Here is a 23993-nt window from a genome sequence, read left to right as displayed (position 1 = left end):
GGGTTTGGAGTTTGTGGCTGGATATGTGGGTGTGTGATTTGTTGGGGTGCCTTGGGGATGTGAGTGTTGTGGGTGGATTGTGGGGGCACTGTGGGTGTGTGGGGGGGCTGTATGGAGAGGGCTGCTCAGGAGGGATGGGCCCCCTGCCCCCCCACAGGGTCCAGCCCCCCTGCACAGGACACGAACTGCCCCCCTCACAGGGCCTACAACTCCTGCAGTCACAACCCCCCCTGCAGGGCCCACAGCTCCCCCCACAGGGCAAATGGCCCCCTGCACAGCACACATACCCCCCCCCTGCAGGCCCACATGCCCCGCTGCAGGGCCCACAGCCCCTCTGCAGCAGCAGCAGCCACTGGGGCCCTCCTGGCACAGCCCCCCATGGCACAGGGCAGCATGGCTTGACCCTGGTCACCTAGCACCTGGCACTGCCTGTGCCACATAGCATGGGTCTGGCCTGGGTTGGTGCAGGCAGCTCCAGGCCACTTGGGCTGTCACCCTGCTCTCAGGGACTGCCTATCATGCTGGGCCAGGTCCTACCTTGATGGGTCCTGTGGACCATCAGGCCAGGCCGGTTCTGTGGAGGCAGGACCCAGCCTGGCGTGACAGATGGTTCCTTCAAGCAGTGCTGGGCCCTGGGTGACTGCCCAAGCAGCCCATAGCTGCCCAAAGGCTCACAGCCCCATGCCAAGCCAGGCTGAGCCCACACAATGTGGCACACGAAGCGTAGGGTGCCAGGCAGCCGGGGCCAAGCCATGCTGCCCCACACTGCAGGGGACTGTGCCAGGAGGACTCCGAGCATCGCGACGGCCGCTGCTGCTGCAGGGGGGTTGTGGGCTATGAGGGGGAGAGGGTGCCCTATGGGGGGCATGGGCCCTGCAGGGGACAGGTGAGGGACCCACCCCTCCTGAGCAGCCCTCTCGTGTGGTTCCTCGCATCCACACAGCCCCTCCCCCGCCCACTTACCTGGAACAGAGCCCAGGTCCAGGCCAGTGCAGCCTGCATTGCTGTATGGGCAGGCAGTATGCTGCAGCACCAGGGCAAGGAGAAGCCATAGAGATGCTTTCGCTGGCTACCAAAGTGTCTTTTTGGAGGACCCTACCCTCCAGTTATTTCAGGGCCTGGACCATGATCTGCCCCACTTTTTTTCTGGGGGGTGGTTTTTTTTATACCTGGATTTCCAGGTATCAAATTTTGAGCCCACGCTGCAAATATGCAGTGCAGGGAATGTTCTTTTTGTTTCCAGCATGCCTCTTGCGGCATCTCAAAATGCTTTAAAATGCAGCAAGAGGCACACGTGTGCTTGTCTGGAGGCACCCAATGAGCTTACTTTGGTTGACATGGGAGCAAAATCTATATCAATTCTGGGGGGTTGTGTCAGGCATTCTAAGCATTATATATATATATATATATATATATATATTTACATAAACCCATTGGCATGTCCATGACTTAAGGTTCCACACAGGGTATCAAGCTGTTAGGCCTGCAAAAATGTTATACTGTTACAGTATAAACATCTTGGTGAGTTATGTGTGGTGATTTTAATGCCACAATAGTTACAATACTTATAACGGGACAGGCACACAAATAAGTTACTCCAAGGTAAAGGAGGATGAGAAATTGCTATGTATGTTTTGTGGTAATTGTCAATGCCTTACCCTTAGCCCTCTTTCATTAAGTGGTAAACTGTCACACATTAACTTTCAGCTATACCATGTGGTAAATAAAATGTGTATCCACAGAGCTACCTCAGAACAGCTGAATGCAGTTAAACTTGCCCCTTTTACTCTGTGGTAATCTGTGTGCCCAGTCCTGTTTGGACCAGATGACCTCCTGAGGTCTCTTTCAACCCTAACTTTCTATGATTCTATATATCTTGTTTAGTTACTCTGTAAAGGTACCTATCTACCCTGTCTTCTGACTGACTGAAAGTGTGAGTGAATTGACATCCTCATTAACAATGCTGCAGGAAATTTGTGTCCAGCAACTGTCCTTCAGTGCCTATAAGATGGTGATTGATATAGACACCCTTAGAATTTTTAGTGTCTTCAAAGTTCTGTATGAGAATTGCTTGCTGGATGATGGTGGGGTTATTAACATCACAATGACCATGAGATACAAGGGGCAGGCTCTTCAGGTGCATGCCAGGACTGCCAAAGCAGCTGTAGATGTAATGAATTGACCAAGCACCTGGAAGTGGAGTGGGAGCCCAACAACATCTGGGTTAATAGCCCAACCCCTATGTGAGGCACTGAGGAATTTTGGTAATAAGCCCTTGGTGAGCCCCTGATTATTGTATATGACTGAAGCAACCATGGTGGTGGACAGAGGGAGCTGGCTGATCTTTGCAAATGACTTCTATGCACTCTTGGATCTTCAGGCCATGGAAGCTAACAAGGATAAATGATGGGTCGCCAACTGGCTGGCGGGCGGCACCCAGAGGGTGGTAGTGGATGGGTCCTTCTCAACCTGGAAGGACGTGGGCAGTGGGGTTCCACAGGGCTTGGTCCTCGGGCCTGCACTGTTCAACATCTCTATCAGTGACTTGGACGAGAGGGTGAAAAGCACCCTGTTCAAATTTGCTGATGACACTAAGATGTGGCGGGATGTGGGCACACTAGAAGGAAGCAACAGACTACAATCGGACCTAGACAGGTTGCAAGGGCATGTGGACAAGAATAGGATGGGATTCAACACAGACAAGTGCAAAGTGATGCACCTGGGAAGAAAGAACTGGCACCATACCTACAGGTTGGGGGACTCCCCTCTTCTCAGCACGAGGAGGAAAAGGATCTTGGAGTCATCATTGACTCCAAGATGAACATGGGCCGGCAGTGTGGGGAGGCAGTCAGGAAGGCCAATTGTACCTTGCACCGCACTTCAAGAGGGATGTGGACAACATGGAGAGGGTCCAGAGGAGGGCCACTCGCATGATCGGGGGGCAGCAGGGCAGGCCCTACGTGGAGATGCTGAGGGACCTGAACCTGTTCAGCTTCCACAAAAGAAGGCTGAGGGGGGATCTAGTGGCCTGCTACAAACTAATCAGGGGGGACCAGCAGGCATTAGGGAAGCCCCTGTTCCCCCGAGCACTGCCAGGAGTGACCAGGAATAACGGTCACAAGCTGGCAGAGGGTAGATTTAGGCTAGATGTCAGGAGGTGCTACTGCATGGTCAGGGTGGCTAGGATCTGGGAACTACTTCCAAGAGAAGTGGTGGTGGCTCCTACCCCGGGGGTCTTTAAGAGGAGGTTAGATGAACACCTTGCTGGGGTCGTTTGCCCCCAGTACTCCTTCCTGCCATGGCAGGGGGTTGGACTAGATGATCTACTCAGGTCCCTTCTGACCCTAGTAACTATGAAACTATGAACAGCTAACTGATGTATGTGATCTTAACAAATTACTAAGGTCTGGGGACATCTCTATGATTGTAGGGCTTGGCAGCAGAGGGTAGCCATGGCTGTCTGTCAGCCATTGAGGTTACCTAGCTGGACTAAGGAAAGCAGGGACCAATATATTCCTAACTATCTAAGCCCAGGCTTGCTCCCCAATTTTATTCTCTGACTTGTATGGGGTGATCATACTTTGAGCACAGGGTTGGAGTAGATGACCTCCAAAGTTCCCTTCCAGCCCTTCTTTCTAAGACTCTCTGGCTTCAGGGAAACACAGCTAGCTACCTCTCTGCTGACAGATAGCACTTTTATATCCCTGTCATGTTCACACTAGGGAAAGGATATAGTATTTTCTACACACTGGTGTAATTAAGTAGGCCAACTTTTCTATGTAGAGATGGTTTTACAAGAATAGATAAGTTGAGATATTTGAAGCAAGAATAGAAATAACTTGATTTCCCTTAAACTTAGCCTTGCTTTCTGATAGTACAACTGTTTAGCAAAACTCATTTTAATAGAATTACTGCTTAACATCTTCAGTTTTCTCTGGCTTCTCTGTTTTCTCAAAATCTTGTAAAAGTGTGGTTAGATTATGTTATTACAGCAGTTACCAGAAATACTTTTTAAAATACCTTGTCTTTACCAGGAAATTGCTATCATTTCTTTTGGCTGGGAACCTGACTTCTATGACCCATGCCTTGCTACTTTCAGGCTGGCTTATTGGATCATGATTTACAGTGAAATATACCTTGAGTTTAACCTAGAATTTTGTGTTACTTCAGTAGGTGGTAAAAGTGATGCATTTTACTAAAAACATGGTATCTGTGCAGTGTAAGCTGCACTAGCTGCCTTTTGGTTTTCCTGTGAAATTTAAGATATTGGTTTTAACCTATAAACTCCTAAATGAGTTGGAACCTGTTTACTTAAAGAAATACATGTCCTATGCCACACCACTGCAATATGGTCAGCAAAGACACCCGAGATAAAGTTCCTCCGGTTTAATAGACAATGGATGGGTGGTACAGCAATGTCCATGAGAGGTACCCATTTTTGCCAGAAGTTTCTATCAGTGATCTGAAATAATCCATGGTAGCTGATCCTTAGGACACACTACAAGGTCTCTCTGTTTTAGCCAAGCATTTGAAGAAAGTGAGACCTAATGGGAGAACTACATATGAGGAATGGGAGCTTTGGTAGAGAAAGTCCTGCCTGTTGGGCTGTATTAAGAATGCAATTTTGAAGGAATTTTCCTTGGAACTTTTCTGTTTTTTTAGACTGCATTTTGGGTATTATCAAAATACCCAAAACAGGAGATAGGGGCTTTTCTGCTTTAAAAAAAAAAGAATTAGATAAGGGTTAGATTGTGAGAAAACAATGTCTTTAAAAAATGTAGTGTTGCCTTGTTGCACTGTCTTGTAAAGAAGTCTGGAAGGAAAGTTGGGACTTAATACATGATTAAACTATAAACTTCTGGCATAGCGATGTCAGTCAGGTGCGATCCATGATCAACAAGGCTATGGTGGCAAAAACCCCTAGTACAGATGCAGTCATATCAGCAAAGTAGTAGTTTTACTGTTTTAGCTTATTTTGCTCAGTAAAGCTGAAATAAATTATACTTGTACAACCAAAAGCAAGTCTTGCTAGTATAAGCTGTGTTGAATGCTTTGAGACCTCTGCCTGCATAATATACTGGCATGCTTCTTGTGTACACGTGACCTTAGAGTGACTCAAGGGTCAGAATCTCTCTGCTGCCTTCAGGAGGGATTGAATTGGGTCAGGTCTATATTTGGGATGCTGCCTGACATAACAGCACCACTTTTCTGCCTGTTGCATCAGAGTGGAGCCAAGACTGTATTTCACCTTATGACTATTTACTCCCAGGCACCTGAGCCCTGTATTTAGAAAAAAAGGTACATTCTTAATTCAATTTAGATAATTCAGGATAAAATTAGATAACTCAGCATGGTGAGCAGAAGACAACTTACAGTTTTCATTTACAATTAGGTTAAAAAAAAAGACAAAGCCATAGTCTTTAATTGGAACTCATGCAAAATCTGCTTGCCTTGCCCTCCTCCAGATCTTATGCCAGTTATTTAATTTGTGAAATGGCATGTCTATACAATAGTTAAAAGTGTGACTGCAGCTTGTGTAGATATACCCAAAGGAGCTTTAAGCTTTAGCTAGCTCAGGAACTGATAAGGTATATAGCTCCAGGAGCACGGATCTCAGGGTCTGCTCATAATCTGAAAATTTATATCGGCCATCCCTTATTATTTAACATCACCTTAGCTTAGGTCAGGGTTAGACAACCCCTGGCATGGGTGCCAGAGCATGGCATGTGAAGGCATGTTGGCAGGTGGTGTGGAAGGGCTGCACTGCCACAAGGATCAGGCCCCTCATGGCTCCCTTGCTGTCCGCCTCTAGCACGCCAACATTTTACAGGTGGAGGTTGCCAATGTTTTTGGCACTGTCCAAAGATGTTGTTGACCTCTGGGTTAGGTAATTTAAAGTTAGCTAGGTACACCTACACAGCTGTGGTCCCACTAATGTAGACAGCCATTTTCATTAGTGAAGATGCATCCAAGACTCGCCCAGTACATATTCAGATTTATTTATTTATTTATTTACTTACTTTTGGGTTTACTTTACTTACTTTGAAAGGACCTTTGAGATTTAGAAAAAGGACAGAAGGAAAATTACTAACACCTGAAATCACACTGCTACAGCTACCTAAAATATTTTTAAATGCAAAATTACTAACTTGGGCCATCAAAAACCCTTTCTTTCATTCAGTTTCCCACCAGCGTTAGCACAGGATCACTTAGCCCTCCTGGGAGCCAGGAGGCTCAGCTCTTATGCACGCGAGGGGCCTTCCTGCCCACGAGGGATGTGAAGCCGGCGTTTGTAATCACTTCCTGCAGCCCGTTTCTAGCTTGTAACGATTGTCTTCCCGAGAAGCCACGACATGGCGTGACTCTTGCTACACTGCAAAACTAAAAAGTGTATGTGTCACCCTCGCCCCCCCGCCCTGAAGGCGGCTGCACGGAGTTTCCCTCGACTTTCCGAGCAGGGGCCTGACCTTAAGCCTTCACCCTCCCGGGAGCTCGGATCTCCCCACGATCGAGCCCGTGTCAAGCGGTCAGGACGTGCCCGCGCGCGGCCGCAGCTGCCGAGGGAGCCACTGCGAAGCCGAGAAGCCCCCGCGCGCCCGCAGCGGCGACCCGCCGCCCGTTGGCTGTGAAGTGAGGTGACCGCAGCTCGGGCCGCTTCCGCCGCCACCCGGGCGGGCAGGGGGACACGCGCAGCCCCAGCCCAGGTGAGATGAGCGGCGCCCCCTGATCTGGCGCCACCGCGCCCGCGGCTCTCCCCGCCCTGCAGCCGCCGCGTCCCCGAGGCCCGCCCCTTGTCCCCGCGCCAGCCGCAGAGGCAGCAGCCGCAGCGCCAGGTAGGTGCCTCCGCGCTGCCCTGCTAGGCCCGGGCGAGCGCTGGGGCCGAGAAGATGGCGCCGCCGCGCCGAGAGGGGAGGTGTGCGCGGGAGGGGAAGGGGCGGACACCGGGCGCGAGCCGCAGCCAGGCCTGGAGATGCGGCAGCTGCTGCTCCGGGTCTTCGGTAGGGCCCCCCTGCTCGGCTCGGCCAGCCCGAGGGCCGCACCCGCCTCTCGGCCTCCTGCTCTGTCGCAACGGCGGCTCCGCCTTCTCGGGTACGGTGTGGGGCGGGTCGGGGCGCCCCGCTCGTGTGTCAGTGGCCGGCGGGGACCCGGCGGACCGGTGTTGCTGGGGGGTTGAGGCCGGGCCTCCTCTCGCAAACGCGTCCCTCTAGTCTGGGGGGCTCGGGGAGGCCTGGGCGCTGCCTTGCGCCGGGCAGGCGGCGCCTCCTGCGGACGGTTTCGTTCCGGACAAACCCCAGCTTCGAAAACACCCGGCTGGAGCGGCTGTGAGTGAGCGCTGAGGCCGAGCCCCGGGCTCTTGGCACGAGCTCTTGGCGTCAGCCTTGGGTTGAGATGTTGTTGAGAGCCCACTGCCTTCCCCACGGGCCTTGCCTTTCGCGGACGTGGAGTCTTTTTTCAGTATCGGGTTAGAGACTAAGCAGGCAGGTGCCGAAATGGAGACTTGTTTTTTTCTCGTTATGAAAGGAGCTGACTGAGGGAAGGCACTTCTTTCACTACAGAACAGGCTGATCTGTGGTGGGTGGCATGGTATGAATTTGTCTCCTGGAGTGGAGCTTAGAGAACTTAAAACAGTTTTTTTTTTTTTTTTTTTTTTTTTGGAGGGATAAAAAGCTAAGAACTGGCTTGCCCGGATTTAGGTATAAGAAATAGTGCATGGCCACTTGTACAGACATAAGTGTACAGAGTTATTTTTGAGAGTTTCAAGAAAGAAAGCAGGTCATTACCTTTGCTGCTTCACCTGTGGTTGTACCTATTATTGTTGGAGCAAAGATAGTGTTTGACATGCTACGAAAATAAGCTTTGTCAAAAGCAGCTGTTTCCTCTATAACAAAGAAAACAGTGTTAAGTGACTGATGCTATCCAACAAAAGTGTGGTAAAATATAGGTGTAAAATTAATTTGTAATATTAACATAAATAAAATTAGTTGGGAAATAATTTTTTTTCGGGTTGGATGGGCAAGGACTGTTGGTTGGAGTTTTTGCTCTCCTCCTTACCATGGGACATTGTTCATTTCTTAGGATCATTTGGTCCTATTTTACCTAATATATTCCCTTGTCTTGTTGGGGCCCAAAGCACACCGGTGGCACTCTTGTCTCTCCTGCTTTCTTTCTGTGGCATGTTGTGGGTACTGCTTTTCTGTCTTTCTGTTCAGCTTATTGTAGGGAGTTTTATGGCATTGGTGTACAAGGTGGACCCGTCTAGATGTTTTTGTTGATTCTTTTGAACAAATATTTATTGTATGTTGCCTGTGATGAAAGGGGGCTTGACTCAGTGACCTGTGTGATCCTTTTTAATTCTGTTTCCTATTATTTATACAACACCATAAATTTAGAATACTTTATAAAGCAAAGAATAATTTTTTATGTCTGCACAAAAAATAGTTGAAGTACTTTATAATCCTTTACAGCTGACTTTTGAAAGATGCTTGCTTATCAGCTGTATTCCATTTTAAGTGGAAGCTAAACCTTTGTAACTTTACACCTGTTTCATTCAAGTATAAAGTTACAGCAGCTTAGTGCCACTGTAAGCATGCAGGAGTTGACAGATGAAATGGTTATAGTAGGGTAAGTCTCTCTCCCCTTTAAAACAGTTTAAGTTATATCTGTCCACTGCTACTGTCTAGAAGAGTTAAAATTGTACATAAGAAAACTTGAACAATAATTCAATTCTCATCATATTAAAGACTTATAGTAGAAATGGGATATAAGAGGAGGGCATCCAGCTGATGACAAAGTGGAAGATTTGTTTCAAGCGAGGGAAAGGAAAGGGTAGGAGGAAATAAAAATTGATATGGATTGGGGCAAATTGTCATTCAGTTTGATATGATAGAAACCAGGAAGCTAATATTTTCCCTAGGGATGGTTGGGAGGGTGATATGCTTAGCAGATCTTTTAAAAAGCCCCTCACTCACAGGAAATGTTTTCAGCAAGTATCAATTTCTACAGTATGCAAAATGTAGAGCAGTATGCAAGCTTTTAATTTGGGAGCAGGATGGGGGTAGAGGTTCCAACAATCATTACTGTGAAGTAACTTGTCAAGTGTAAGCCAGTTGCATCTGAAGGTGACTTAAAAAAAATTTTGAGAGAAATTCCCTTGCTGCTGTTCCTGCTCATTCTGTTTCTAACCTGCAACAGAAGGATAACAGCAGGCAGGATTCTAGTACTCACTCTTGCTATTGAGAACAATATGGGCAAAAATGAAAAGGACAAGAATCAGGTCTGTTTCATTCTTTTGCTGCTTTTGAAAGCTATAACAATCCCCTCCCCTTCCCCCCCACCACCAAAAAAAAAACCAAAAAAACAATGGAGCCCATTATTGGAGAGGAAAGCCCATAGCATCTTTCTTTTTTCCAAAAAGCAGACTTGACTTCTCACATAGAACCCTCCTCTTATTACATATTTACTACTATTGCCAAACCCTTTGGGCCTATCCACTCAGTCATTCACACAAAAGGTTTTAGGGTGGGTGGGTAAGGTGACATTTGCCAGAGATTTGGAGAGAAGTTAAACAGAAAATAAAAGAAGAAGGAAAGTATCATAAACAAAGGGAGCAAAAAATGATGCTAAACAAGATGGTGAAACAACAGAAGAAAAGGATCTATTACAAGAAGTAGAGGAAAGCAAGTAAAGACTTAATACAGCAAGTCATTTCAAGTCTTTTAGATCCTTATACTGCATACATACATATGTTTAACTTCATGTATGTGAGAGACCCAAGCATTCAGACAGTATAAAGGTATGTTTTTACAGTTCTGATTATAGAATTGGGACCTATGTGAATAATAGACCAAAAATGAAGGAAGGAATAATGCTGTTACATTATTATTATTTTTACACATTTTCCCCCTTAAAATAAAAACTGTTTCCCACACTCCTGCCTCCAAGCCTCGTCTGTAATCTCATTCTTTACATCTTACACTTATTCTTTCTATCTAATGATAAGCCTAACCGTTTCACATATAGGTAAGAATTAGTTTGGTTGTAGTTGTTCTCTCACCGGACCTTCTCGCAGTCTCTTTTCCTGCCTTTTTCCTAACCCTGAGATCATCTCTTCTGGAAATAAAACATCCATCTAGTGGTGCTGACATCAAGGGATTTCCTTGAATCATACAAGGGTAGTAATATGTATTTTTTTTGCTCCCTTTGCTGAATCATCTGTTGCCCATAGGTCTTACCCTTAGGAAGCAGTTTGCTGGACTTATCCTACCATAGGGAGGAGTGTCATTTGAGCTAGGGGTTTCCAGTACTCGCCCTGTTCTGTGTGGAATCAGGAGAAGGAAATGGTGCGAAACAGCAGAAGGAATACAATTTGTTCTCTACTGGCCCAGGTGCAGCTCTTGTTGCACTGAGCTGGTAACAAGTCAGGCTCACTGCCAGGGGTCATTCCAGGTTATTGTCTAAGTCACTTGCTAAAAATACTTGGGAGATCACATGTTGGGATGTAATTTGTTTCTAATTTCTTAATATTATTGTATTAAATGGTGCCATTAAATGGTGGTTATATATTCAAATGCATGGCGTGCTGTTCCTGATGGACAGGTTTGTGTTCCCAGTTTGCAGTAGATTATGGGATGCTATAGGTTAATATAATTGCATTGTGTATGACTAATAGGGTAGATGTTCTGTGCAGTTTATTAAAAAGTTGAATCGTAATCGTTTTGCATTTAAAAAAAACCTCTCTGAGTTGGACTGATTCACAGGTATGCTTGCTGACAGTATCAAAACCAAAATAAGTTTTCAAAATATTAAAAAAAGTGTACTTACCATATTGGTGTTACTACTAATAACATGTTTTCAGAATCTTGAAAAATAAGAAACAAAATAGCTAAATGATGTTAGACGTTTTCTGGTGCACACGAGGATTTTCTTACAGCTAGGGCTGTGTGAAACGGCTGTGTTTTGATTCTGTTTTGGATTCGGCTATTTCAGAGGACAGTGATTCATTTTATTGTTTCGGATTGCTGTCCTGTTTTATTTTGGCCGAATCTGTTTTGAACAGGCTGCAAGGGAAGCTTCACACAGCCCTACCCAGCCAGCGGGGCTTGGGACCCCAGCAGGGAGTAGAAGGGAGCCGTAGGTAGCTTGTCTAGGGGAGGAGGAGGGCTGCTGCCCTCCTTGCAGGTGGGGAGACCCCCCTCACGGATCTCTGATACCTCTCACACTGGATCTCAGTGCAAAGAAGCAGTGCGGAGTGGTGGACAAGCCTGCTGGTCCCTGCCATGTGACCTGGCTCTGCAGGGAGCACAGATCCTCACCAGGGTCTCCTTGCCCCATGCAGCTCTGTGTCACTGGGGCACTGCCGGGTGGGCAGCGGCAGTAAGGAGACGCCCCGTGTAGATCTCTGCTCCCTGCGGAGCTGAGTCGCACAGCAGGGCAGCAGCATACAGCTGTTTCCTTGTAACCCTGGCTCCAAAACCATGAAATTTTTCCAAAACGTTTCTGAAATGTTTCAGATGCCTCATTTTGTGTTGGAGATGTTTCTGAGCCTTCTGTTTCAATTCGGATTCGTTGTTTCGGGTGCCAAAATGGCTCGAAACGCCTCCTAAACAACATGGCTATTGAAATTTCACACAGCCCTGATAGCTAACTTGTGAGCTTTATAAATTGGTTGGTGTGGTCAGAGCTAAGACTGAACACCTTCCTTTATCCTCCCTACAGTATAGACTTGCAAAGACTAGTACCTTTGAATATTCCCCATCACAGCAGTTGTATGCCGCATGCTAAAACTATCACTTAAATAATGTTTTAAAATTTACAACTCTTCTGATTCAGTTGCCATGCGCAGGCTCTTGCCTCTATTTCCATAGTCTTAAATTGCATTAACATAAACCAGCTGTGTGCCTGTTCAGCTAAGGTGCACAGTGTCATGTATTATCTCCCAGCTACCAGCAGCTGGTATCAAGTGGAGTGCCTCAGGTTTGGGTTCTGGGGCTGGTTTTGTTCAACGCCTTCATCAACGACCTGGAAGATGGCACAGAGTGCACCTTCAGCAAGTTTGAAGATGACACCAAGCTGCAGGGAGTAGTAGATTTGGTAGAGGGTAGGGTTAGGATTCAGAGGGACCCAGACAGATTGGAGGACTGGACGAAAAGAAAGCTCATGAGGTCCGACAAGTGCAAAGTCCTGCACTTAGGATGGAACAATCCCATGCATTACTACAGGCTGGGGTCTGACTGGCTGGGCCACAGCTCTGCAGAAAAGGATCTGGGGTTACAGTGAACAATAAACTGAATATGAGCCAACAGTGTGTCCTTGTTGCAAAGAAGGCTAGCAGCATACTGGGCTGTATCAGTCAGTGTTGCCAGTAGGTCAAGGGAAGTGATTATTCCCCTTTATTCAGCACTGGTGAGGCCATATCTGGAGTACTATGTTCAGTTTTGGGCACCCCACTACAGAAAGGATGTGGACAAATTGGAGAGGGTTCAGCAGAGGGCAACAAAAATGGTGAGGGGGCTGGGGCACATTACTTATGAGGAGAGGCTGAGGGACCTGGGGTTATTTAGTCTAGAGAAGAGGAGACTGAGAGGGGATTTAAGAGTCTTCAACTACCTGAAGGGTGGTTCCAAAGAGGATGGAGCAAGACTCTTCTCAGTGGTGGCACATGACAGAACAAGGAGCAACAGTCTCAAATTGCAGCAAGGGGAGTTTAGGTTGGATATTAGGAAGAATTTTCCTACTAGGATGGTAGTAAAACACTGGAACAGGTTACCCAGAGAGGTGGGGGAAGCTCCATTCTTGGAAGTTTTTAAGACCCGGCTACACAAAGCTCGGATGGGATGATTTAGTTTGGGATGGTCCTGCCTTGAGCAGGGGATTGGACTAGATGACCTCTTGAGGTCCCTTCCAACCCTAATTTTGTATGATTCTATGACCTCTACAAAGCCGTGTAATAATTGCAATTTTTAACATTTTGTAATATATGGTTTTGTTTCTGTTCTTAGAGGTAGTTGTTTTAATAGGGATTATGTTGTGTGTTGTGCAATTGTCCTTTAGAATATTTGACTAAAGAAGAAAATTTCAGTTCTCTTCAAATCCTCAGATTTATCAGTTTTTTTGAATTGGGATCAAATTTGTTCACTGTTGCTCAGTCACTTTCCAGTAGTCGAACTGCCAGGATCAGTCTAATCAAAATGATGGATTATAATGTTGCTAACTGAATATAGAACATGGAAGTCAGAATACACTTTGAGCAAATATAAGCACGTGAGATTTATACAGTCTTGGACTCTGTGATCCTTTTAAGATGCAACTGGCCTACAGATAATTCCTAACTCCTGGCTAGTTTCCAGGTTTTTTATTTACAGTGGGGATTTGCTTGCTGCATTCAAAATGCCCACCAGAGGAAAAGGACACTTCCTCCTCCCCCCAGGAATTTTTCTGTCCAGGTCACTTGATTGACCAGCCTGAACCAAGAAGAGAACCAGGAAATAGAGGGGTCACCTGGTTTGGCCTCGACTGCTGTGGTTAGTTAATAAGCAGCTAGCGGTATCGGTGCACCTCTATATTGTACTGTAGTTTGTGAAGGCAGTCTGCAGCACCCTGGATATTTAAGAACATATATGCATTTGTTATATGTGAAAAAATCTGTCTTTAATCTTCAGTCATCTTGAAATGATCAAATGCCATCCAGTCTTCAAATGGTTTTCCATAATTTACTGGCGTTCTACCAAATTTGTAGCACACTAATTAAAATATTATGATGAACATAGTAGGAAAACACTTATTGTTTCACAAACCAATTTCAGTGGATAGTACGTAACTCAGGTGAGCCTGGATAGGATGTACTGTAGTACACCACTTAGCTGAATCATGTAGGACCTTCCCAAGTTTATGCGAGTAAAATGTTTAGCTGTCCTAGACATCTGTAATAAGACTGTCCAATTTCTGAATAGCTGGGTGTCACATGACTTAGGCCTGCTATGCTGGGTCATGCAGGTGCCGTGAGCCTCATGAGCATCCTATGTTCTCCCATCCTCTAGAGTGTGGCAGTAAGAAGCAGAAGCTTAAGAGGGAAAGGAATTCTGGAGACTAGTACTAGCAGCACCAGTGATCACATTCACAACTTGTATAATCAGTGTAATAAATCAGTTTCAGATAAGCAAGGTCTAGCTTGTTTACTTTTTGAGGATGCATTTAATGTTATCAGTTCAGAGTGGTTTTAGGAACAGGTAAGGAAACTAGTCTAGGCTCATTCAGCAGCTTAATAGTTCTTGTTTTATTATCTCTTTGTCATGTCTGAAATTAGATTTTTGTGAACATTTCACAGTTGGGCCTTTGTCTTTTTATATTGCTCAATACTTAACACTTTAGTTGAGTTCAGGAACACACATTTTTAAGTCAGTAAAGGTGACCTTTTCAATTCCCTAATGAAATAGCTGGTTCTGTGGTTTCTTTGTTTAACTTAACTGTCTTTAGCCAGTCCTTTGTCTATGGTGAGACCTTTTTTAAGTATGGAAGAAGTAACCTGCCTTTGTGATTCAATTGATGGTTCAGCCAAACTGTTGGATAACCTAGGTGGGAATGTTTTGTTTTTTTTAAACAACTGAGGATTGGGAGTAGAATACCATGGACAGTTCGAGTGCCCAGATACACTTTTCTGTTATTTTCATTTGTATTAACTCTACAAAGCTATGTAAATAACCATAGTTTCTAACATTTTCTAATAAACCTTTAAATCTAAGGAATAAGGAAAGCTTTGTCTACATTTGAAGTGGCTGTTAACAAATGTTGAGTAAGTTGGGAAGGGCGTGAGAGAATTTAAATGGACCCTTGGATCACTCTAATCAGTGTGAGAAGTTTATTGATTAATTGACAGACAGAAGATTAATTGCTGAGGATAAGCATTATCTTACAAATGTCAGTTTTCTGCATAAAGAAAATGGTTAAGATATCCCGCAGTACTTCCATAGACTGGGGCAGGCAATTATTTTGGGTAGAGGGTAACTTACCCAGTTTTGGCAAGCTGTCGAGGACTGCATGGGTAGCCCCGTCCCTTGACAGGTGACTCGCCCCCTGGTCACCATCTTGGGACCAATGTCCCAGGCCAGTGCTGGCAGGGGCCGACCCCCTGCCATGGGCAGGAAAGGATGCTGGGGTCAAATGACCCCGGCTAGGTGATTATCTAGCCTCCTTTTGAAGACCCCCCAGGGTAGGAGCGAGCACCACTTCCCTCGGAAGTTGGTTCCAGCTCCTAGCCGCCCTGACAGTGAAGTTGTGCCTCCTGATATCTAGCCTGAATTACTCTGTCAGCTTATGGCCGTTGTTCCTTGTTACCCCTGGTAGTGCTCAGGGGACTAGGGACTCTCCCATTGCCTGCTGGTCCCCCTTGGCAAGTTTATAGGTGGCCACAAGATCCCCTCTCAGCCTTTTGTGGAGGCTGAACAGGTTCAGGTCCCACTTTAATCTGCCCACCCCTGTAACCTGTCCAGAGGTAGTTGTAGCCTATCCCTCCCTTCTCTTGTGCCCACCTTTCTTCACATCTTAGTATCATCCGTGAATATGAACAAGGTGCTTTTCACCCCCTCATTCAAGTTGCTGATGAAGATGTTGAATAGTACAGGCCCGAGGACCAAGCCCCAGAGGACCCCACTGCCCACATCCCTCCAGGTCGAAAATGACCTGGTGACCACCACTCTCTGGGTGTGGCCCTCTAGCCAATTTGCAACCCATCTGACTGTGTAGGCTTCAGTGCCACAGTCACCTAATTTTTTAATGAGAATGGGGTTAGAGACTGCATGGAAGGCCTTCCTAAAGTCCAGAAAGACTACGTCCACCACGACACCTGCATCTAAGGATTTTGTGACCTGGTCATAAAAGGCAGCCAAGTTGTTCTGACAGGACCTGCCCCTAATGAACCTATGTTGGTTGCCTCTAAGCATAATCTCCTCTGCTGGTTCCTCACAGGTGTGCTCCTCGATAATTTTCTCAAAAAGCTTCCCCAGGATCGAGGTATGACTAACGGGCCTATAGTTTCCTGGATCCTCCTTCCTCCCTTTTTTGAAAATGGGGACCACATTGGCCCTTTTCCGGTCCTCTGGCACCTGGCCTGAGCACCACAAGTGATCGTAAAGCCATGCCAGGGGTCCGTCAATGACCCGTGGCAATTTCCTCAGCTCCCTGGGGTGGAGATCATCTGGACCTGCTGATTTAAATACGTCCAGCCCCATTTGGTTATGACCTGTGAAAGGCTTCAAGAATCAGCAATAGGTAAGTTAGGATAGCTGAGTATTTGAAAGCATGAGGTTAATTGTTACGTTTGATATACGTCTGAGTGTGGCATTAGCATACCTCCCTTGCTTTATTAGGGAAACCAGGGTAGAAAACTCTTGCGTCATGTACCTTTCTGGGTCATTTTGCATTGATGTGAGCACATCTCTTAGGCTGATCTATGGTGCCGTATAGAACAACAGAATAAAATTCTTCTGTTGATTAAACTCCAACTTCTGGGTGCGAGGCAAAGAACTAAAATACACTTTCTATTTACTGCTTCTCTGCAGTTGGTGAATCCCTTGTATGCAAAGCATTAAGTGACCTCTTAGGGTTTTGAAGGCACCTCAGTCATTGTATTCTGAGGCTTTACGTCTGTACGTTCTTCATGTACGGCAGTGTATTTCTCCACATCAAACTGCTTTGCTGTAGATTCGTAGCAGTCATGGGTTTCAGATAGTTGTTGCCATTTGCTTTTCCAAAGCCATAGGGCATTTATACACATACCTTTTCATCCTGCAATATGCCGGAGATCTGGTGGGTCGAAGCAGACTTGATTAATTGGGTCTGCTCCACATGGAAAGTGACACATTGTGCTGTGTTACATGCAGCTGTATAAGCAGCAAAATGCAAGTCAGCGTGCAGAAAATAACACCTTTGAGGTGTTTTAGTTCAAAAGTGCGCTGCTGCCATTTTCTCAGCACTGACTTGCATTTCACCATTTATACAACTGGATGTGCTGCAGCACTGGGCACTCTTAAAAATGACTCATGTTGGTGGGCTGCTTCCACAGCTCTGAGGTTAACTCTGTACAGGTTTAAAGGCAAGAGGCCTTCCTTATCTTGAAGCTCCCCTACCCCTACTTGCCATCCTTGTTTGCACTACAGTCTTCTCACCACTTGTAAGTAACTTTTTCCTGCACTCAGCACTAGCAGTTAGCAGCCTGCAGCTGGCCCTAGAGCAGGGGCAGGCAGTTATTTTGGGCGGAGGGCTGCTTACCGAGTTTTGGCAAGCTGTCAAGGGCCACATGGTAGCCCCGCCCCTTGACAAGTGCCCCTACCCCCTGGTCACCATCTTGTGACCAGAATCCTACCCCCTAACCCCTGACCTTTGCCACCAGAAGTCCCTCCCCTTGCCCCCAGAAATAGTCCTTTCAGCAAGGGGTTTTGCCATCTCAGAACCAGAAAAATACCAACTTATATTCTAAAATTGATCATCTACAACATTCATTAATTTGATTTCAAAAAATATTTTTGTCCTGATTTACATGTGTTTGTGTAGTATACGCAGAGGTGACTGCACAGTAGCTTAAAATGAAGCCTTATTCTTGTATATTGTGGGGAGTGGGTATAGGTTTGTGGAGGCCATGGGTGTGTGGGGTGGGTATGGAGGGAGGGTGGCTGGGGCTTGTGTATGGCAGTGCGAGGGGAGGCATAGGTGCATGTGCATGGAGGAGTGTGCATGTAGGACTCACCCTGTGAACACACACTGCCCCTGTGCCTGCTTGCACATGTGTGCGCGCGCGCGCACACACACACACACACACACACACACACACACACTGACTGCCCTGTGCCTACTGACACGCGCACATACACATCCCTACCGGCACGGTCCCATGCTCTGTGGTCTGGGAATGCAGCTGGGAGCCACAGCCAGGTGGCGCTGGAGCAGGGAACTGGCAACTGGCTTGTGGGTTCTGCAGGCTGGATAGAATGGCCTGACAGGCTGGATCCAGCCCGAGGGCTGTATTTTGCCTGCCCTAGAGCAAGCCATCATCAGTTTTGGGCAGTATTTCCTCTTCTTGGTAGCTTGCAGGCATCAATCAGATAGTTGTTTAGTGCAACTCTTTGGTCCTCACCCTGATGCAACATTACTAGCAGCTGCGTATTCTTGCAGATAAGGCTTAGACAGCACTAGTAATCTTGGCAGAAAGCCTGTATATATTGCCAGGGCCTGGCATTGGTGGGTATATTAGAGTCTATGTTTTTGCTCCATGCAGCTTGAAAATGTTGCCATCTTGCTTGCCTGGTGTTTTTTAGGAGTTTTTTACAACTGTCCAGTAGAAGTTAAATTAGAGACTTCTTGGCCTCTGACTTCTCCATGGGATGCCAGCTATTCCTTTTGATGTGTGCCAAGTATGAAAATGCAAAATCATGACATTGTTGTGCTAAGTGTTCATATATTGACATCTGTATCAATTGCATCTCATTCTGATTTATGTCCCACACTTGCTCTCTGTGTGTCTGCCCGTTTGTCTGAATCTCATAATAGCATCTAATGAACCATGTCTTCTTTTGCTTGGGCCCCCCTTCTTCCCTTATGTATCTATAACCTTTATGGCAACAAAACATTCATATGGGGAAAACTAATATCAGAAAAATCTATACTTTAAAATGTATTTTAATGTAATTTAGCTTTAGAATCAAGGAGCCAAAGACACAATATGGAAAACCTATTATGTGGTCTGTTGAAATGTTTGTGAACTACTTGGGATCTGCTGTTCTGAGTCTATACAGTTTGAAGAAGACATACTATAGTTTAATAATATTATTGGCTCAGTTTTCATTTAAAAGCGCATTCATTAATGAACTGATCTGGAGGTCAGAAAGGTGTAAATAAATTGCTTGTTAACAGTGGTAGTGTATTTAGTTCATTCTTTTTTTTCCAGAATATAATCAATATAATCAATTTTGACTGTTCTCAGATAACTTGATTTTGTAAGGAAAAATCTTAAAAAATCATATACAGTAGGAACTAAATTGTTTGCTTTCTTGAACATGTCTTAGAAAAAGAAATCTATTCCTTTGATTTGATGATGCCTTTGAAAAACCAGATGATTTTACTGTGTACCTTCTGGAAGATATATTTGCATAGCCTGCCTTTTGCATTTAATAGTTTATAAAAGCTAGTTAGTAAAACAAAGCCTATGCGTTAATGGTCACAGTCACTATAAGGGACTTTAATAATATTCAGCTCTATCTTATTTGTTTACTGTTCAGCTACTTACAATATTATTGCATTAGCAGTGTTGACTGCCTATGTAGCTGACTTCAGAGTGGCCATAATTGTTCCATGATAATCAGGGGGAACCAGGTTTTTGGTTTCCTGTGGAAAAATGTGGAAAATAGAGGGTTTTCCCCTTTGAGAGAGAAAATAGTGGATTTTCCCCTTGCAGGCTAACAGCGTTCTAGCTTGCAAGGAGCTGCTTGGAGCTGGGGGGGAGCAGGGGGAGGGCAATTGGAGGCATGCACACACGTGGCTGGCAATACAACCAGGCAAGGTGGTGGGAGCAGTCCCGGCAGCTGGATACAGGTAAATCTATGGAGGAGTGTGTGGGGAGGCTGGGGTCGCAGGGGTGTGTGGAGAGGGATCTGCATGTGTGATGTGTGTGTGGGAGTCTGTGTGCCTGCTGGTGCTGGGGGAAGGAGTCCAGGTGCCAGGGCTGTGGCGGGGTGGGGCAAGGGAGTCTGAGGCAGTGCTCAATGCCACTGGCAAGCCCAGCTTGCCATTGTTGCTAGCAGGGCCTGCCCTGAGGCGCCTACTGCAGTGGGAGAAAGGGGCAGAGAGATCCTTTAGGGGCAGCAGTGAGCTGCACAGCCAGAAGTACAGCCAGCGGTTGTAGCACCACATGCTGCTGGCTGGGGCTGTGGCTGCAGTATAGCAGATTGGAAGCATAACTCTGACCTGGGCCATACTGTGGTCAGCTGAAGGAGGATGAGGGGCTCCAGGCAGTCTGAGTCCCACCCATGGCAGCTGTGGCGGCTCCAACTTGTACAGGCAGTGGCAGAGTGATTCTGGCCCCAGTGTGGGGAGGAGGGGATGTCAGTGGCACTGCCCTGCCCCACACCATGTTGTGCCAGGTGGTCTGGCCACAGCACCCCCGCCCTGGGGGGGGGGGGGTGCTCCTGGCCATACATGGCATACAGCATCTGGCCGTACATGGCCTCCCCTGCCTTTGGCTGCACATTGGCAGCCCAGCCATGCAATTCCCTACCACCCCCAAAGGACCCTTATACCTCCTTCTGTCATGAGTCCTGTGATTCTGCACAGGTTAAGAACAGCTGGGTAACCCCCCAGCAGGGCTGGGGGTGGGGTGGGGGGCTCTGGGTTGGGAGTGAGGGGCACTGTCAGGGCTGGGACGTGTAGGACTATGGGTTGGGAGTGAGAGGCACCAGCAGTGCCCGGGGGCGGGGTGGGCTGCAGGTCAGGAGTGAGGGGCACCAGCAGGGCCAGGGGCCTGTGGTTTGGGAATGAGGGGCAACGGCATACCAGGACTTCTCAGTACCACAAGGCAGAGGGGGGAATAATTTGCCGTGTGGGAAACATTGTTTTGTTCCCACATGTCTTGCAGCATCTTAAAGGGATTTGAGATACTACAAGAGGCATGTGTGCGCTTGTGTGGACACGCCCTTTGAGACAGTATATTCACGTAACCTTTTTAGAAAAGTTTTATGAATAAGTCACAACAGGCCATGGACTATCTTAGGGACCCAATCTTATGGGGTTCCCAGAAACTTCTCTGTAGGTTAGTAAAGATTAAAGAAAATCACTGTATCCAATGGGGCTCAGTCTAGAAGATCCCATTAAGCATCTTTGTGATGCTTAGTTTCAGTTTTTAAACTGTGAATTTGTGTCTCCAGAGAAAACATCCTTGTTAACAGCAGTATATGGAAATGAGAGATACCAGACCTGATTACATACCTATCAGCCCTATTATTTCTCTGCAAGTTTGTATACTGTCAAGCCCTTGCCTTTCTCTGAAAGTGCAAAGAAGTTAAATGAAAATAGAGGATATCAAGCAACAAGAATACACTTTTTGTAGAAAACAGTGATTAAATGGAGGCTTCCTGACCAGTGATTTAAACTCTGATTTAAATCATAATTTAAACCAATTTGATTTAAATCAAACCTACCCTTTTCTGGATATAAAAGTACTGTCCCTTATACAGCCTTAAAGATTCTGAAAATAAACTTATTTTTTGGCATGCTGCTGACTGATGTGAGCTGAGGATAAACTGAAGTACACTGAGACTCTTGGGGCAGCTTATTTTGTGCTGCTAAGCTGTGCTATAGCAATATTGCTCTAAAGAGAGGTTTATTACACAAGCCTGTTTTCTCTCTAGAATGCGGGGGGGGGAAGCTAGCTCATACAGCCCCATGGGTCAAATTAGGAGCATGCGGGCAGTCGACAGGCTACATTGGGCCTACAGAACGGCCCTGTGTGCTGGAGCCAGCAAATGCCTCACATGCTGTTCTCGGCTCTAAGTGTTGCATGTGTATGGGTCTAGGGCATGCAATTTCATGCAGCACCCATATGGCCTGGTCTTTGAGCCTGCTCTGGATTGGCCCTGGATTTAGCATACTAGGCTGGTCAGGAGCAAGCATCACATCTGTAGCATGTGCCTTTGACTGGCCTTGGGTGCAGCATATGTGCTGGGTCCAGCCCTGTGTACCACATGCAGTGCATACCAGGGCCAGATGATAGGGCTTTGTGGGCTGTACCTTTGTCACCTCTGCTTTAAAGGCTTAGGGATCTTGTGGTTCATCAGTGAAATTGGCTAGGTTTCTCCAAACTCTGGTCACGTACTAGTAGATCAAATTGCAGACAAAAATATTATCTAGTTGGTATTATGTCTTCAGAGCAGGCTCTTCACAGCAACTGACTTCTTGTAAATGCAGAATTCAGATGTATAGGTAGTTACATTCAAGAATATATACTACCTGACTGTATAGGACCTGGCCGCAGCCACTAATCTCTCATTTTCTATTTCTGTGGTTGCTTAAAAATGGGAAATTAATGTGAAATTAAAGCACATATTTTCACTTTCAAGATTCATAACTGGAATCTTATTACTTTATTTTAGCAATTAACATAAAACTTAAAAGACAGCATTATCTTAGAAACTCACTTTCTTAGCACTTGGAAATTTTACTGTTATAGTAAACAAGAAAGTTCATGGTGTATCTCTAAAGCTAGTACAGTGGAGTCGCATCTTACGCAGGGGTTAAGTTCTAAAGTCAGTGTGTAAGGCGAAAATCGCGTGTAGTCAAAATTTACGGAGACCAAGTCGTAGACCAAGTATTTGGCCCTGGTTCAGCTCGAGAAGTTGATTGCATAGGCTCATCTGCTGCTGGTTATTTTTTCTTGAAAAACATGGTGATCGGCAACTGTTGCTGTTGTCTCTTAAGCTGCTCAAATATTTCTTGGTACGGTCTCAAATCATCTATAATACTACATGTGATTTTGAGGCTTCATTCCATAGAGGGATCATATTCAGAAATTAAATCATTCATGTGTTTCGCTGCTTGGAACACTTCAGCAAGTTTATGAAGATTCCAACTTGCTGGCTCTTCCTGTTCATAGTTATCATCTTTGTCTTCTGTAGCCGATTTTATCAGTTCCTCTAACTCTTTGTTAGTCAGTTTCTCTATGGCCCTCAGTTAATTCTTCAATTTGTTCCTTGAGGATGTCGATGAAGCCATCACCACCCACTTGCCTGGGTACCTGAACAATGCATTTCACTTCTTGGTCAGTGGTCGGGGAAACCCTTAAATTCATTCACACATTCTTTCCATAGGTTTTGCCAACATGCATTGACTGTTTCAGGCTTGATTGCATCCATTGCCTGTTTAATATAAGTGATGCAGTCAGCAGTGTTGAAGGACTTCCAACACTCCATCACATTAAGATTGGGATCAGCATCCATAGCACTACGTATCTGTGAGAATGTAAGCCTCGTGTACATGGCCTTGAAATAGCGAATCATGCCTTGGTTGAGAGGTTGGAGGACGGGAGGTGGTACTGTGGGGGGAGAAAGACGACTTCAACGTCGTTATGCACAAACCGGAGTGCCTCAGGGTGGCCAGGAGCATTGTCTACGATCAGCAACACTTTAAAGTCAAGTCCTTTCTCTTTGAGGGTACCGCTTGACCTCCAGAATGAAACACTTGTGGAACTGATCCAGAATAATGCTGCTGTCACCCAAGCCTTTTTTATCTGAGTGCCAGAACACAGGCAGGAGATTTTTGTTCTTGCCTTTTAGGGCACGGGGATTTGCAGCCCTGTAGAGCAAGCGAGCTTTTTTAAATGCCCAGCCACATTGCCACAAAACAACACAGTCTTTAGCTGCTTTGAAGCCAGGGGCTTGTCTTTCTGATTTTGAAATGTAAGTACGGTTGGGCATTTTTTTTCCAGAAGAGCCCAGTCTCATCAGCATTAAAAACTTTTTCTGAAAGATGGCCCTTTTCTTCTACGATTTTCTTTAATTGTTCAGGGTAGGCTTTTGCTGCCTCTTCATCAGCAGATGCAGCTTCACCAGTAGTCTGCATATTTTTGAGGTTGAAGTGGTTCCTAAAACTGTTAAGCCAACCTTGGCTGGCTTTGAATTCCTTCTTATCAGAAGGCTGTTCCTCTTTGGCGGGAGGTTTGAACAACGCATAGAGGCTAAGAGCCTTTTCTTGTCATGTGTTACCATTGATAGGCACACATTTATGGTTCATGTCTTCCAGCCATAAGTTTAATGCCTTTTCAGTCTTCACTAAAGTCTTATCACGCACTTGGCTCGTCACCTTAGCAGTTGTTGGACCACTGATGCCACAGCTTGACGAATTTCTCTCTCTTGAACCTTGATGGCACGGATGCTAGATTCATTGCGGCCATATTTACGTGCCACGTTGGAGACCGACATACGATCTCTCATTAAGTCCAACACAGCCAATTTTTCCTC

The 23993-nt window shown here is 45.9% G+C and overlaps 1 protein-coding gene and 1 pseudogene across 1 annotated transcript in view; both read left to right on the top strand.

Annotated features, from left to right (window-relative positions):
• Positions 1–1941: 1941 nt before the first annotated feature.
• LOC109323848 lies at positions 1942–2407 on the top strand (annotated as a pseudogene).
• A 4537-nt stretch (positions 2408–6944) lies between these two features.
• IDE (insulin degrading enzyme) overlaps positions 6945–23993 on the top strand; it is a 115311-nt gene continuing 98262 nt past the window's right edge. The window contains exon 1 of the mRNA XM_019555515.1: positions 6945–7089. Coding sequence (XP_019411060.1) covers positions 6971–7089 — 119 coding nt within the window. The 5' untranslated portion in view covers positions 6945–6970. The remainder of the gene's footprint in view (positions 7090–23993) is intronic.

This window comes from Crocodylus porosus, unplaced genomic scaffold (assembly GCF_001723895.1).
Source record: "Crocodylus porosus isolate Cpor-Errol unplaced genomic scaffold, CroPor_comp1, whole genome shotgun sequence".
Classification (NCBI taxonomy): Eukaryota; Metazoa; Chordata; order Crocodylia; family Crocodylidae; genus Crocodylus; species Crocodylus porosus.
This window is presented reverse-complemented; position numbering and strand designations above follow the sequence as displayed.